This window comes from Rhineura floridana, chromosome 4 (genome assembly GCF_030035675.1).
Source record: "Rhineura floridana isolate rRhiFlo1 chromosome 4, rRhiFlo1.hap2, whole genome shotgun sequence".
In the NCBI taxonomy this organism is placed as follows: Eukaryota; Metazoa; Chordata; class Lepidosauria; order Squamata; family Rhineuridae; genus Rhineura; species Rhineura floridana.
The window spans coordinates 82,366,130-82,383,209 of record NC_084483.1 but is presented as its reverse complement, the minus strand read 5'-3'; the positions used below and the strand labels follow the sequence as shown (position 1 = coordinate 82,383,209).

The 17,080-nt window shown below is 43.6% G+C and overlaps 1 protein-coding gene across 2 annotated transcripts in view; it reads left to right on the top strand.

The window, feature by feature from the left end:
• HACE1 (HECT domain and ankyrin repeat containing E3 ubiquitin protein ligase 1) overlaps positions 1-8,111 on the top strand; it is an 84,429-nt gene extending 76,318 nt beyond the window's left edge. For both annotated transcript variants that reach the window (XM_061623445.1, XM_061623447.1), the window contains exons 23-24: positions 6,333-6,446; positions 6,976-8,111. In XM_061623445.1, coding sequence (XP_061479429.1) covers positions 6,333-6,446; positions 6,976-7,078 — 217 coding nt within the window. In that variant the 3' untranslated portion in view covers positions 7,079-8,111. The remainder of the gene's footprint in view (positions 1-6,332; positions 6,447-6,975) is intronic.
• The last annotated feature ends 8,969 nt before the right edge of the window (positions 8,112-17,080 follow it).

The following is a 17,080-nucleotide window of genomic DNA, read 5'->3' as shown; positions in this document are numbered from 1 at the left end:
AAAGAGCACTATTGAAATTACGTAAGACAGCAGCTTTTGTGGCCGATGCCACTTTGGATGCCACCCAATTAGGGGCACGAGCCATGACGACTCAAATAGTCGCTCGCCGTACCCTCTGGCTTCGCCACTGGCAAGCTGATTCAGCGGCCAGATTGAACCTGTCCAAGGCCCCTTACTCCGGATCTCTACTCTTCGGCGAGGAAGCTCTAAAGGCAGTTCTGGTTGATCCAAAAGACGCCCATAAACCAGTTCTAGCCACAGTCAAGAACATCGACCACAGGCCCTTTAGGCGATTTCCCTCCTTTCGTTCTAACCAGCCTTTTCGAGGAACGCGGCCAGGAGGACGAGGCCGCGATTTCAGACCCTATGATTCCAACGCATTCAGGGGTTTCTGGAACCGACGCTTCCAGGGCAGAGGTCAGTACCAAGGGCGCAGGGGCAACTCATCGTCCTCATATATAGGGGAGGTCCTCGCCTACACAAGTAGTATTAACGCCATCCCCATAGGTGGCAGATTACTTAATTTTGGAGATCGATGGCTGCGCCTCACTAAGGTCTCCTGGATCAGGGACCTCTTCACTTATGGCTATACCATAGAGTTCTGGGCAACCCCATCAGACAGATTCCACCCGTCTCCTTGCCCAAGGGCACCAGCCAGGCACAACATCATGCAGACAGCTATACATCACCTCTTGCACATAGCGGCAATAGAGCCAGTTCCCACAACTGAGAGATCGGAAGGGGTGTACTCCCTCCTATTTGCTGTGCCAAAACGAGATTTATCTTGGAGGGCGGTATTGGATCTCAAGTTTGTCAACCGTTTTGTAACATACCGCAAGTTTAAAATGGAATCTCTCCATTCCATTACCGAGAGTCTGCATGAAGGAGACTTCCTGGCTTCTATCGACCTTAAGGAAGCGTATCTCCATGTACCCTTTTGCATAGCCCACAGAAAGTTTCTTCGGTTTGCTTTTGGCCACCAACATTTTCAATATAGAGCGATGCCTTTTGGCCTCTCCTCTGCTCCAAGAGTATTTTCCAAGGTGCTACTCATCCTAGTGGCTTACCTTCGGACCCAAGGGGTTCATATCTACCCATATTTGGATGATCTGCTCATACGGGCCAAATCTGAAGAGCTGGCTCATCATCATTTAATGATCACCCTCAATGTTTTGCAGACCTACGGCTGGCTTGTCAACTTCGACAAAAGCCATCTCCAACCAACCCAACGCCTACTACATCTTGGGGCAATGTCGGACACCCTGCAGGCAATGGTCTTCCTGGCTCCAGATCGCATCACTGCCATCACAAGCATCGCAAGGTCCCTGATGCAACAAACATCCGCAGACGTCATGCTTCTCGCCAGAGCGCTCGGGATGTTTATCTCCACAATCCACATTGTGCCCTGGGCTCGGGCTCACACTCGGCCCCTTCAGTGGACTCTGTTGCCTTTTCAAAAAGACATTGCCAGCTCCAACCATCGCAAAGTTCGTTTGTGCCCCGCTCTGTGCCTCTCCTTCCGCTGGTGGACCAAGGTTCAACACCTCTCCAAGGGCACGTCGTTCAGAGAACCCCGCAGAACCGTCGTGACCACAGACGCCAGCCTCATAGGTTGGGGAGCCCACTGCAACTCCCAGTACGTTCAAGGGGTTTGGCCCAACGCAGAGCAATCTCGAAGCATCAACTGGCTGGAACTAAAGGCTGTCCACTTGGCTCTATGTCATTTTCAGTCTCTGTTCCCTTTGCATCATGTGCTCATTCGAACAGACAACACGTGTGTAAAATCACATTTGAACAGACAGGGGGGCACCAGGTCTCGTCCTCTGCAGGACTTAGCCTCCCTCATCTTTGTCTGGGCAGAACAACATCTACAATCCCTGAAAGCAGAGCACCTCAGAGGGATTTGGAATATGACAGCAGACTGGCTCAGCAGACAACAGGTCTTCCCAGGAGAATGGAAACTTCATCCAGCCATTTTCCATCGTCTCCAGTGTCGGTTCGGCGCCCTCTCAGTCGACCTGTTTGCTTCCAGTCACAATTGCCAGCTTCCAAGGTACTTTGCTCGATACCTGGACTCAACAGCAGAAGCAGTGGATGCTCTGACAACACCGTGGCCAGACGGTCTATTGTACGCCTTTCCTCCCATACCATTGTTAGCCAAAACCTTGAGGAAGGCGCGAACCGAAAGGGCACAGCTGGTTCTGATAGCACCATTTTGGCCACACCGACCGTGGTTCTCAGATCTACTGGCAATGTCAATGATGGATCCTTGGACACTTCCAGTAACGCCAGACCTCCTATCCCAGGGCCCAGTACTGCACCAGGACCCTACTTGGCTCAATCTAACAGCGTGGCGTTTGAACGGAGACACTTGAGGTCAGCTGGACTGTCTGACGCTGTGATTGATATTATTTTGGCCTCGAGAAGACCATCTACCACTTGCATTTATCAACATACCTGGGTGGCTTTCTCCAAGTGGTGTCAGTCCCACCACCACGATCCATCCCAGGCCAATGTGCACCAGGTGCTCCAATTTCTCCATACTGGCTTTATGATGGGACTTCGACCCAACACTCTACGTCGACAGGCGTCTACTCTGTCATCCATTCTCTCAGTGTCCTCTCCTGGAGATCATATCTCCTCACATCCGTTCATCAAACGTTTTTTGAGGGGAGTCGCCCTACGCTCTCCGGCTGTTGTCCATCGGTTTCCCTCATGGAGTTTGCCGAAAGTTCTGCAGGCTTTGCAACGCCCTCCGTTTGAACCCATCAGGACTGTGCCCCTACGTATACTGTCCTTCAAGGTCCTGTTTCTGATCGCAATCACATCTGCCAGACGCGTTTCGGAGTTGGGCGCATTGTCTTCTGCTAGACACCTCTGCGTCTTCCATAAGGACTCTGTTGTGCTGAAGACTGACCCTTCCTTTCGTCCCAAGGTCGATTCAGTTTTTCATTGCAACCAGGACATTGTTTTGCCTTCCTTTTGCCCGAATCCTACCCATCCTCTCGAGAAGGCTTGGCATTCGTTGGATGTCCGGAGGGCTCTCAAGACCTACCTGTCTAGGACCCAAGAGATTCGACGAACGGAGTCTCTGTTTGTATCCTTTCATCCAGGGTCTATGGGGCATAAAGTATCCAATCCTACCTTATCCCGTTGGTTAAGGGCATGCATTACCTTAGCATATGAGTCCCTGAAGCTGCCAGTTCCTGCTAGTATAACAGCTCATTCTACTAGGTCAGCTGCCACTTCGGCTGCTTTTGCTACTAATGCTCCTGTTGCCGATATTTGTAGGGCCGCAGTCTGGTCTTCCCCACACTCGTTTATAAGACATTATAAAATTGATCGTTATGCCTCTGCTGATGCTTCTTTTGGCAGACGAGTGTTGCAACAGGTTCTTAATGAGGATTAACATGTGGGTGGTCCCTCCCTATATGGGTTGCTTTGGTACATCCCACAGTGATGGCCCACTTCCTATGGAAAATGTACCATTGGTCTCACCTGAAAGGTGATTTTCATAGGAAGGGGCCATCACGACCCTCCCAGTTGGAGGATGACTAGCGATTTTATCAATGGGTTACATGTTATTGTTTCCATATTATATTTAAATTTAAGAGTGAAGTCAAGACTTTTAGTTCTGTTATGTTATGAAGTTATGTTAGAGTCATGTTGTTATGCATGTGACTATTATGTTATTTTCCTGGCAGGCCTGTTGGCCTTGTTCTTGTATTTTTAGATATCTCTTTTAGACTCGCTACGAATGAACTGGAGAGTGGGAGGGGCATGACGTCCCTAGTCTTGACTTCAAAAACATTCTTGCCTTCGCACGATAGGTGGAACTATTTCCCACAGTGATGGCCCCTTCCTATGAAAATCACCTTTCAGGTGAGACCAATGGTACATTTACCCTAGGACCTGCCCTGCTAGGTACTCTGTGCAGTGAACATTAAAAAAACTCTGTACCATAATTAAACATATCTAAGAAATACATTTCTAAAATCATTTATGCAAAAATAAAAAACCATCTGCTGAAATACCAGTTCTTAAAAAACTCAAATGTGGAATTATTGCTGAACCTAACTAATATAAATCACCTTAGTAGAATACTGGAAGGTGTCTGATGGTGCAACACCTTTCTTAACAGTAGACTTTATTCCCAGTTAAAGGATGAAACATTTCTAAATATTTACTGTGACTAAAACCAGTGCCAAGTATTTCTAAGTGCATCTTTGAGGTAAAAATGAAACCCACTTTTGACCTGCTTTGCTGCTATTGACTCCCTGAAGATGTTGCATTTTTTTTTAGCACCCTATGTTAAAATTTAGATTTGAAATCTAGAAATCTTGCATTCCATTTCATATAAAACATTTGCATTGGATACTAGTTAGTACTTCACCTTTGTGGTGTTTTAATGCATCACTTAAATCTTTGCAGTGAGGTATCTGTGTGTTTAGCCAATTTTAATAGTTCCATTGGAAACTAAAATGAGAATTTTAGCTCCATATAAATCTAGATGGTGCCACCTTGCTACAGAGGTCTGCACAAAGCAATAATTTCCTGTCTGGGATTCTTTTGTAATGTATGCAGCTTGGTAATTTGTTGAATAGCATTAGTATAATGGGGAAATGATTATACTTTCACCTGGATGTGATAAGGAACACATGGTTGCCAACAAAAATAGTGACTGTTGTGATGTTCCAGGAGAGAGGTGAGGGAATAATTTGTTATCACATTGTGCGTTTCCCAATCGTACCCCTTCCTGATGGATAATCAGTAATGTGGAAGGGGATAGAAAAACATCATTTTATTCCATAACTGCATATAAGTGGGAGGGAGGGGCAAATAGACATGAGGTTGCTATTTTTACCTCAACTTGCAGTGTGTTCCAGCATTTGCCCTAATTTATGAGGGACCCTGATAGCACAGAAGACTCTGCTCTTGTTCAGGACCACACAAATAGAACCCCCCTGCATACCTTCCCTGAAAAATGTGAGGAAAGTCAGGAACTAAGGTGGGGAGGGGACACAGTGCACATAGGATATTGGGGTCATTGCTTGTGTGCACGGTCCTGCTCCCATCCCCACTTCATGAGCCCATGTTTTAAGGCAAATGCCTGAATGTACCTTCTGTTCACCACTACATCTTGTTCTGCTCTTGTTTGCCTTGGTCCAGATCAGCCTTCCCTATTTGGTGCCCTGCAGATGTTACACCTCTACACACACACACCCGCCAACACTGCTATTTCAACCAGAGCAGCAGGTTGAGAAGGCTGATCTACATGTTAATTTGCAGAGCTTGGAAAAGTTACTTTTTTGAACTACAACGCCCATCAGCCCAGTCCAGTGGCCATGCTGGCTGGGGCTGATGGGAGTTGTAGTTCAAAAAAGTAACTTTTCCAAGCTCTGCTAATTTGTATGCAGAAACAGGCTGCAATCAGCAGCTATTAGTTTGATCCTGAATAGCGGGGGGGGGAGAGAATAGAGGATTAGGAATGAATATTGGCTCTGCATTCCTTCCTCTTGCCTTCCCCCAACCCTTTCCAGTGTAGAGTTACATTCACTAATTAATTATCCTTGAAGAAACTCCATGCTACTTCAGAAATTTTTTTTTGATGGTAACTGAAGCATTCCAAGTTTAAAGTAACTTATAGACCTGCTGTGTGATCATTCATTTTTCACCACAATTCGGTGTGATGGTAGGGTTCAGTTTAAGGAACCGAGGCCACTTCTTGAGTGGCTTCAGTAGAAGCTAACATACATTAAGCCTGTTTGATGAGACAGAAACAAAAGCTAATTTGGTATTGATCATAAATGATTGCTTGATTCTAGAGAGTATTAACACTATTAGTAAGAAGTTGTTGGTGCCTGGTTAATGTGTAAGCTACACACACAGTCAATTTGGAAAGTTCTAGTGTTGTAATAAAAATGGGGAACATAAAGTTTCAGCATAATTTTAACTGCTGGAAACTGGTATGTCCTTTTATTGCCTGTTACTAATTAGTAGTAGCAGAAGAGAGCCAGTGTGATGTAGTGGTTAGAGTGTTGGACTATGACCTGGGAGACCAGGATTTGACTCCCCACGCAACCATGAAGCTCACTGGGTGGCCTTGGGCCAGTCACTGCCTCTCAGCCTCAGAGGGAGGCAATGGTAAACCCCCTCTGAATACCACTTACCATGAAAACCCTATTCATAGGGTCGCCATAAGTCAGGATCGACGTGAAGGCAGTCCATTTTCATTTTCAATTAGTAGCAACAAGATTGCAGTGTATGCTCATAATTGTCCAAGATGATAATTTAAACACCTGTTTTAATGTCTTACCTGTGAATGTTTTCAGTTCCAGGGTACCCCATGGTGGTTTTGCCCATATAATGGGTGGCAGTGGATTGCAAAATTTCACAATTGCTGCTGTGCCATATACACCAAATCTTCTACCAACATCAAGTACATGGTAAGTTAATAGCCTCATTTAACTGCACTGCGAACATCTCTTTGCTTTTCATTCATTTTTCTTTTGGAGAGAGGGGCAAGAATTTTTCAAGATCAGAGAGATTCTTGGATAACTTCATCAGAGAAATGCCTCTGGTCAGTATCATTAGTCAATGCAGAAGTGGTTGCTCTAGTCATAAGCTACAGGTATTTTCAATTATTTCTTCCACGATGTTGAAGAATTCAAACTATTGTAGCACATTTTTAACAGGAAGTAGTACAATCTCACTAAAGGACACTTCATGTTAAATTGCTATATTACTTTTTTATTTTAAGCTAAAAGAAATGTATTTTTTTTCGTGGAGAACATCTGAATACTAAAGGGAGACTGCAATGCAGCAGTGCATTTTCTCCCTGTGTTTATTTTCAAGACTTTTGGACCTGAATGCAGATTTGGGATTATGGTGTTAAATGTTGATTATCTTGCTCAAAACAAACTTTTACTCCTAGATTTCATGTTCTTAATGGAATACTTTCCCCCTCCATTTCAGTATCAACATGCTGAAGTTGCCTGAATACCCCAGAAAAGAGATCCTTAAGGACAGACTTCTTGTGGCATTACACTGTGGAAGCTATGGTTATACAATGGCATAATGAAGTCAGCGAAAGCCTTTGATTACTGATATGCAATTCAGAGTGGCAGAAGTAATTTAGCAACCTGTCAATAAGAAGATGGTGATGGTTGGAAAACAACTTGATTTTGCAGTCTACAAGCAGGATTGACTTTCTTCAGTTGCGAAGGATCCAGCTTTTGCTGTATGTCATCCTAAGCCTGAGATAACTCTTTCATGGTATATGGAGTACATTATAGCTTCAATTTTTAAATGGTGGTTCTGTATTAAGCATGGCATACTTCTCTCTTCCATCTTTCTAACCAGAATTTTCTTTCCCCATTATGATTCCACCTGTTCTTATTTTAACAGATATGCAACTTGGTGCTTGCCCTCCCACTCAAATGCCAATCATTAATGAGGGCTGCAGTCCACTATACTGTAACATGTGTTGAGTCAGGATTTCTCAGACATGGCCACCAGATACTTCTGATGCTGCCAGTCAGACACTAGCTTGCTCCATTGATTGTGTGGGATAGGCATGTCCTGTCGCCTTACCCAAGGGCTATAGTTAAAGGAAAGTTTGACAGCCAGTGCACTCAGCTCCATTTTTTCATTGAAATAAAGGGAATACTAAGCATAGGAAACTGGTGTGAGATCTCAGCCGCTGTCTTTGACCATGTAAAAAAGTGCCATTTATTTATTTTCTCCAGGGAGCATTGTACAGTGAGTTCAAAATTAGTATGCAAAATACTAAATGTATTTTTTCTTGCTGACCTTACAGAAAATATCACAAAGAGGTTTTTTAGCTTTATTGTATTTTAATACCTATGTAAACATTTTTAAAAGTTTATCTCTTGTTAGTAAAGAAGTTTGACTTCTGGAAAAAAATAAATATAATTTATATTATACATTTCAAATGTACATCCTGTTCAAGCACCATAGAAGTTCTAGTGACTTCATGCCCCTTCAAAGTTTATATATTTTAAAGGAATGAGTCCTTTTATTTGGGAGATGCACTTTCTCATGCCTGTGTGAAAAGTATGCATTAAAGTTAAATATTTTATTGTGATTTACTACTGATCAGTTGATTGTGAGTCTATACATGCTCATTCTGATGCCCTTCAAAGATGCACATTTGCTTATTTAACTAAACAGACTGGTTTGAATGGTATTTATAGTAGAGCAGGGAATATTAATGATCTGACAAGGGTTTGACACTTTGTTCATTTCTCCTGGTACTAAAACACCAGGAAACATATTCCATTAGTTTCAGTGGAGTTTACTTTCCAATAAACGTGTTTGGGTCAGTGGTACTGTTAGGTCAGGGCATTAGGGCAGAAGACTAAGACACCACTCAATAGAATGAGTAGGATAGCTCCCAAATTCAGCAAGGCTGGCTTCCACATTTGAAGTAAGTGAAGTAATGCATTTTACCATATAAAGGATTGCTCAAAGACCATTACGTTCTTAGTATGGGATGTAATCCAGAGTCTAAAATTACCTAACTACACTGTTGCTTAGTATCAGAGTTTGAGCCATTTATTACACACTTTTGGCCAACGTCGTGCCGGCTTTATGCATTGGACCAACTCCCTCTCCATTAGCCATGCTGGCTGGGACTGATGGCAGTTGGAGTCCAAAACATCTGGAGGGCATCAGGTTTGGGAAGGCTGCTCTAAACTAGGGGTTTAGAGGTCTGAAGCCCTCCTCAAAGTAGACCCATTGACACTAATAAACCTAAGTCATGTCTATTAACTTCAGTGAGTCTACTCTGGGTAGGACTAGCTCTGAATAACACCCTGGATGAAGAAGGTAGTTGGGCACATGTAAGAGTTATTTCTTTTAAAAAAAATCCTTTAGTGGTGCTTTCCCATCCATGTATTACACAAATGCAGGGAAGGGTGGAACATGCATGAACCATGATCCTCTAGCCCTGAACAGTAGCAAATAAAAGTTCTGTGAAATGTAAGGGCAAGTAAAGAACATCTAAGGCTGCAATCCTATAGTGAAATTGCCTGGGAGTAATCTCCTTGGACTCAGTGAGATTTACTTCTCAGAGAGTTTCTACTAAAAATTAATTAACAAATCCAGTTTTGCTCATCCAGTCATAGGAAACTAGCTTATACTAAGCCTTTGTCCATAAAGGTTTTTTAAATCTTCTTTCAATAAAATGGGATAATCATATGATGTTACTGTCATTCCCAGTTTCTGTTGAGCTAGCTACTTGTTGTGGAAGGAAATATGTTCAACAAAAGCATTAATTTATCGGGTGGGGGGGCATTCTTTGTATGTTAGACTAAGAAGGTTTTGTTTCCTAAAATGAAGTAAATTGTCTAAAAATGATGAAGGTGACTTTCTGCATCATGTGACTAGAATTCCTTTTTCTTCTCTCTTCTCTCTGCCCCCCCCAATCTGCTCCAAAAGCTTTCAGACCTCTGGAGCAGATGGGGGGGGCACAGTGGGGAGACAAAAATGGGAAGTCCTAGCAAATAGACACACCATTGGAAATGCTGCAATCCTGTATGCACTCACTTGGAATAAGGCCCATTGAACTTGATGGGTCTTACTTCTGACTAGACATGTCTAGGGTTGTGCTGTAAATCATTGTAATGAGCATTTAGTTTTCCCTCTTCTATTTGTAGACTGAAGCTATTTGCAATTGCCCCCCTCCAACAATGTAAAAATCAATGCTAAAAAGAAAATATAAAAACGCTCCTCTAAAAGTGTTAGAGATGAGAATGGTGAATCTTAATGCTTTAATTAACCCTTCATTATTCTATTTTCAGGATTTGTAAAGTTGACCTTTGTGGAGAAATGCTGTATAGATGTTTGTGTTTGGAACGAAAAAATATTCTGTGACCGTTTGAGGCCTTGTGCTGTTATGATGTTGCAAGCCTGTTCGACAGTGACGCTTGGTGACAGATTCTGACAGAGCAAAGAGAGTGAGACAATTGCTTTGTTTTACCTCAGGCCAAATTCCCTAAACATCCACGCCAGTCAAATACTCCCCAAACTCAGTCCACCTACTGAGGACAGTCTGCCTCTGTAACCACCACACCTTTGGTTGTACTTCTGGCTGCTTGGATAGTTCAGCCAACTTTAAAAACTCACTTGTGTCACCTTCCTCTAGTAAGATCTTTTCACAGGGCAGTCTCTTAGACTAACTCAGTCACTGGTTCTGAAACTGGCAAGACCCTCTCTTTCTTGTGAATGCACAGGGTAAGGGTTCTTACATTCTCCCCTTTGTCTGTTGGCTATTCAGAGTCCTTATATATCAGACATTGGGTGCACCTAACCTTGCATGGTTTCCAACAGCAGTCACCCGAAGAGGCAGGCTAATAGTTGGAGATCCCACCCAAGAATTCTTGGGGCTTGGGATATATCAGGAAAATAAATGGGAGTACAGCAGTGGAGTATCTTTAAAACAACACTTAACATTTTACATGAATGCATTTAGTTGGCCTTAGCCAATAAGTCAGAATCAAACAAGCTTCATTGCAATATATCTTAAGGCTATCCTCCTGTGTCTTATCTAGAAAGAAATTGCATTATCTCACCCTTGGAATGTTGGCAGCAACAGCAGTATCTTCAACCAGGCTTAGAAGCTGTGGTACCTTACTATGATATTCTCTACAGATTTATAGGTTTCTGTTATCTGACAGATGGCTGCATGAGGTCATACTCAGACTGTGATGTGTCAGTCCAGACACACTTCAGTGACCTTTCAGGTGTCCCAGAGAGGGTATTCTGCTCCCTTATAAGTTCCGGTTATCCTTATCTTTATTACCGACTTAGCAAATTGCCTGGAACATTTGCTGCTGTCAAATTCCATCTCTTGAATATCCTTATCAGGCTGCTCCTCCCAGAGGCTCTCAGACAGTGTTTTAACAGCATTCTAATGATTATTTGTTGTTATATGCGTTCAAGTCAGTTACGACTTATGGTGACCATATGAATCAGTGACCTCCAATACCATCAGTTATAAACCACCCTGTTCAGATCTTGTAAGTTCAGGTCTGTGGCTTCCTTTATGGAATCAATCCATCTCTTGTTTGGTCTTCTTTTTCTACTCGCTTCTGTTTTTCCCAGCATTGTCTTTTCTAGTGAATCATGTCTTCTCGTTATGTGTCCAAAGTATGATAACCTCAGTTTCATCATTTCAGCTTCTAGTGACAGTTCTGGTTTAATTTGTTCTAACACCCATTTATTTGTCTTTTTCATGGTCCAGGGTATGTGCAAAGCTCTCCTCCAACACCACATTTCAAATGAGTTGATTTTTCTCTTATCCACTTTTTTCACTGTCCAACTTTCACATCCATACATAGAGATCATGAATACCATGGTCTGAATGATCCTGACTTTAGTGTTCAGTGATGCATCTTTGCATTTGAGGACCTTTTCTAGTTCTCTCATAGCTGCCCTCCCTAGTCCTAGCCTTCTTCTGATTTCTTGACTATTGTCTCCATTTTGGTTAAGGACTGAGCTGAGGTATTGATAATCCTTGACAAATTCAATGTTCTCATTGTCAACTTTAAAGTTACATAAATCTTCTGTTGTCATTTCTTTAGTCTTCTTGACATTCAGCTGTAGTCCTGCTTTTGTGCTTTCTTCTTTAACTTTCATCAGCATTTGTTTCAAATCATTACTGGTTTCTGCTAATAGTATGGTATCATCTGCATATCTTAAATTATTGATATTTCTCCCTCCAATTTTCATACCTCCTTCAGCTTGGTCTAATCCTGCTTTCCATGTGATATGTTCTGCATATAGATTAAACAAATAAGGTGATAAAATACATCTCTGTCCCACACCCTTTCCTATTGGGAACCAATCGGTTTCTCCATATTCTAGCTTCTTGTCCAGAACATAGGTTGCAAATCAGAACAATCAAAGGTTGTTCTCTTTTAATTTCTTTTAAAGCATTCCATAGTTTTTCATGATGTACACAATCAAAAGCTTTGCTGTAATCTATAAAGCATAGGGTAATTTTCTTCTGAAATTCCTTGCTCCGTTCCATTATCCAACGTATGTTTGCGATATGATCTCTGGTACCTCTTCCCTTTCTAAATCCAACTTGGACAACTGGCATTTCTCGCTCCATATATGGTAAGAGCCTTTGTTGTAGAATCTTGAGCATTACTTTACTTGCATGGGATATTAAGGCAATAGTGTGATAATTACTGTATTCCCTGGGATCCCCTTTCTTTGGATATGGGGTATATCCATATCCAGACCCAGTGCCTGCAGGAGGAAGGGGATCACCACTGCCCAGGGAAGAAGGAGAGCCATTTGTTGCTGCTGCTGCCTGCCTGCCTGCTTGCTGCTGCTGCTCGGCTACCACCACCACCCTCTCCCTGTTGGACTTCTGCTCTGCAGGGGTCATGCCTTGCAGGACCAGGCCCCCAGGTACTCAGCCAGCTGTTGCTGATATCGTCCACCTGTCCCTTCCCTGGAGGGGATACATAAGCCAGTTGGCTGAGGTGGCTCCTGCTTTCCAGATTGCCTGGCTTTTTGTGGGTCTTGAGTCATGTGCCTGGGAGAGAGGACTCACAGCGGGGAGACTTGAGAGGGCCCCAATCAGTGTAGTGACGGGTAGAGGGAGATATGGCATTGTGAGGAAGACTTGCCAGGTAAGGGGAGTGCGGCCCAGGCAGTTAACGACTGTGCCTTGTTCCGGTTCTCCCCACACCCGCAGGTTTGTTGGTTGCCCTATCAGTCAGCTCTCAGACCTCCGGATGCTGCTTCTAAATGCCAGATCGGTGCACAATAAGGTATCCCTCATTCACGATTTAATTGTGGATGAGTCAGCCGATCTGGCATGTATAACTTGAGATCTGGATGGGCCGGCAGGGAGAAGTCAGTCTCTCCCAGCTATGCCTGCCAGGGTACCTGGTTCAGCATCAGGGTAGACCTGAGGGTCGGGGAGGGGGGGTTGCTGTGGTCTATAGGAGCTCCATCTCCCTCTGCAAGCACCCTGTCCATGTGACTACTGGTCTGGAGTGTTTGCACCTTGTGTTGGGTCTGCGGAACAGACTGGGGATTCTGTTGGTATACCGCCCACCCTGCTGCCCAACAAAATCCTTAGCTGAGCTGACGGAGGTGGTCTCGGGTGTACTGTTGAGATCCCCCAGACTGTTGGTTCTGGGGGATGTCAACATCCATGCCGAGGCCACTTTATCCGGGTCAGCTCAGAATTTCATGGTCTCCATGACAATCATGGGACTGTCCCAATATGCCATTGGCCCAACACATGTAGCAGGGCATACTCTAGCCTTGGTTGTTGCAAATGGACATGGAGATGGTGATCTGAATGTGGGGGGCCTTATATCAGTCTCTCTGTCATGGACAGATCATTGCTTGCTGAAGTTTAGACTTACAGCAGCTTTTCCCCTCTGCAAGGGTGGGGGACCTATAAAGTTGGTCCGCCCCCAGAGACTAATCGATTCGGATGGTTTCCAAAGGGCTCTGGGGAGTTTTCCAGCTGATAGGGCTGGCACTCCTGTCAAAACCTTGGTTGAATGGTGGAATACAGAAATGACCCGGGTGGTTGACACGATTGCTCCTGAGCACCCTCTCCTGTGTAGAGCTTGTACAGCTCCATGGTATACCCCAGAGCTGAGAGCGATGAAACAATATAGGAGATGGCTTGAGTGCAGATGGAGACAAATTCCTGGTGGATGCAATTACACACTGGTAAGTGCCTATGGTAAGCTCTATTTAGGGGCAGTGAGGGCAGCAAAAAACCCAATATTTTGCTGCCACTATCAAATCAAAAATCTGCCGCCCAGCGGAGCTCTTCAGAATTGCCCCAAGAACATAGTAGAACCATCTGAGGCCCGCTATAATGAATTTGCTAGGCATAAAATTCCAGGATAAAATCTTTAGCATCCTCCAGGACTTAGAATCCAGTGTTATAGCAGGTGAATCAAGCGACATATCCAGAGCACAGCCTTGTCCCAATTTCTTGGATGAGTTTCAGTTGGTACAGATTGAGGACGTTGAGAAGGTGCTTGGACAGGTTCATGCAACCACTGCTGTGCTGGATCCTTGCCCTTCTTGGCTAATAAAAGATAGCAGGGATGAAACAGCCAGCTGGGCCAGGGAAGTGATTAACGCCTCTCTGCAAGAGGGGGGTGGTCCCTGCCTGCCTGAAAGAGGTGGTAGTGAGACCACTCTTGAAGAGACCCTCCCTGAACCCAGAAAATCTTAATAATTATAGCTGGTGGCAAATGTTCCATTCCTGGGCAAAGTCCTTGAACGAGTGGTGGCAGGCCAGCTCCATACCCTCTTGCATGAGACCGATTATCTGGATCCATTTCAGTCAGGTTTCAGGCCTGGTTTTGGCACGGAAACAGCCTTGGTCGCCCTGTGTGATGACCTTTGTCGGGAGAGAGACTGGGGGAGTTGATTCTCCTTGATCTCTCAGCGGCTTTCGATACCATCAACGATGGTATCCTTCTGAGAAGACTGGCTGAGTTGGGAGTGGGAGGGAGTGCATGGTGGTGGTTCAGCTCCTACTTGGCGGGTTGGCTCCAGAAGGTGGTGCTTGGGGAACATTGCTCGGCACCCTGGACTCTACAGTATGGGGTTCTGCAGGGGTCAGTTCTGTTCAACATCTACATGAAGCCATTGGGTGTGGTCATCCAGAGCTTTGGAGTGCGTTGCCATCAGTATGCTGATGACACGCAGCTCTATTTCTCCTTTTCATCTTCTTCAGGTGAGGCTGTCAATGTGCTGAACCAGTGCCTAGCTGCGACAATGGACTGGATGAGGGCTAATCAACTGAGGCTCAATCCAGACAAGACTGAGATGCTGCTAGTGGGTAGTTCTTGTGACCAGATGGTGGATGTCCAACCAGTCTTGGATGGGGTTGCACTCCCCCTGAAGGAGCAGGTTCGTAGCTTGGGGATTCTCCTAGAACCATCTCTGTCACTTGAGGCTCAGGTAGCCTTGGTGGCACGGAGTGCCTTCTACTAACTTCGGTTGGTGGCCCAGCTACACCCCTATCTGGACAGGGATAACTTGGCTTCAGTTGTCCATGCTCTGGTAACCTGCAAGTTAGATTACTGCAATGCACTCTATGTGGGGCTGCCTTTGAAGACAGTTCGGAAACTGCAGCTTGTGCAAAATGCAGCAGCCAGATTGGTAACAGGGACCAGACGGTTCGAACATATGAAACCGATTCTGGCCCTCTTGCATTGGCTGCCTGTATGTTTCCGAGCTTGATTCAAGGTGCTGGTTTTGACCTATAAAGCCTTACACGGCTTAGAACCACAGTACCTGATGGAACGCCTCTCCCGACATGAACCCACCTCAAGATCAAAGGCCCTCCTCTGGGTGCCTACTCTGAGGGAAGCTTGTAGGATGGCAACAAGGGAGAGGGCTTTCTCAGTGGTGGCCCCCAAATTATTGAATGACCTGTATGACAAGGTGTGCCTGGCGCCAACACTGTTATATTTTCAGCACCAGGTCAAGACTTTCCTCTTCTCCCAGGCATTTTAGCATGTGTTTTTAAATTGTTTTTTTAAGTGTTTTTAAATTTGTATATTTGTTGTTAATGTTTTTAGTTGTTGTAAACTGCCCAGAGAGCTTCAGCTATGGGGTGGTATTCAAATGTAATAATAATAATAATAATATTGACCGTTTCCAGTCTGTGGGCCATTGTTTAGTTTTCCATATTTCTTGACATATTTTTGTCAAAATTTGGACAGATTCATTCTCAGTAGCTTGTAGCAACTCTATTGGTATGCCATCTGTTCCTGGTAATTTGTTTCTTCTAAGTATTTCAAGAGCAGCTTTCACCTCACATTCTAAAATTTCTGGTTCTTCATTATACGGTTCCTCTGTAAATGAATCTGTCATCCTTGCATCTCTTTTATAGAGTTCTTCAGTGTATTGCTTCCATCTTCCTTTTATTTTATCTCTGTCAGTCAGTGTGCTTCCCTATTGATTATTCAACATCCCTACTCTTGGTTTAAATTTCCCTTTAATTTCCGAATCTTTTGGAATAGGACTCTTGTTCTACCTTTTTTGTTGTCCTCTTCTATTTCTATACAATAATTACTGTAATAGTTCTCTTTGTCCCTATGTACTCATCGCTGTATTGTTGCATTTAGGGTTCTGACTGTGTTTCTATCTCCTCTTGCTTTGGCTTTCCTTCTCTTTAACAATTTCAAGCATTTCATCAGTCATCCATTGAGGTCTTTCTCTTTTTTTAACTGGAGATAGTGTCTTTTTGCATTCTTTCCTGATAATGTCTCTGACTTCAGTCCATAGTTCTTCTGGTTCTCTATCAACTAAGTTGAAATCCTCAAATCTGTCCCTTATTTGAATTTTATATTCTTCTGGGATGTTATTTAAATTATATTTTGGCACTATTTATTTATTTTATTTTTAAAACTTATATACCGCCCGACTAGCAATACCTCTCTGGGCAGTGAACATAAATTGCTTTGTTTTTCTTCTTTAGCTTTACTCTGATTTTCGATATTACCAATTCATGATTATACTAACATACTAATTTTATTATTCTATCATTATACTAAAGATTATACATAATACATTATAGTATTGATCCATTGATTTGAGGGATCTTGGAATGTGAAAATACAATGAAAAATCGGGGCAGCACATGATAGCTCCCTTCTGCTCTTACCAGGCAAGTATTAATAACACATTGGGTATTAATATTCAGGCCTTAGCTATTCTCCTGAATATTTAAACACATTTTCACTGGAAATATAAAGTAAAACATATATCCAACCAATCTCTAACAGCACAGCGTCTACTCAGAAGTAAGTCCTGTTGAGTTCAATGAGACTTAGTTTGAGATATGTATGTATATTTTTAATCTCTAAAATGGTTGCGATTGGAACTTGGCCAACCTTCTGAGGTCTGCATTCAAATGGTAGCCAGGGAAAAGTGGGTGGGGCAAACTGTCAAAAAGAAAAAAATGTATGTACCTCTGTTCTCCCTTCCCTCCTCCCCACTGTCACAAACACACATGCAATAGACACGAGCCATAAGTGCATGGTCGCTCTTG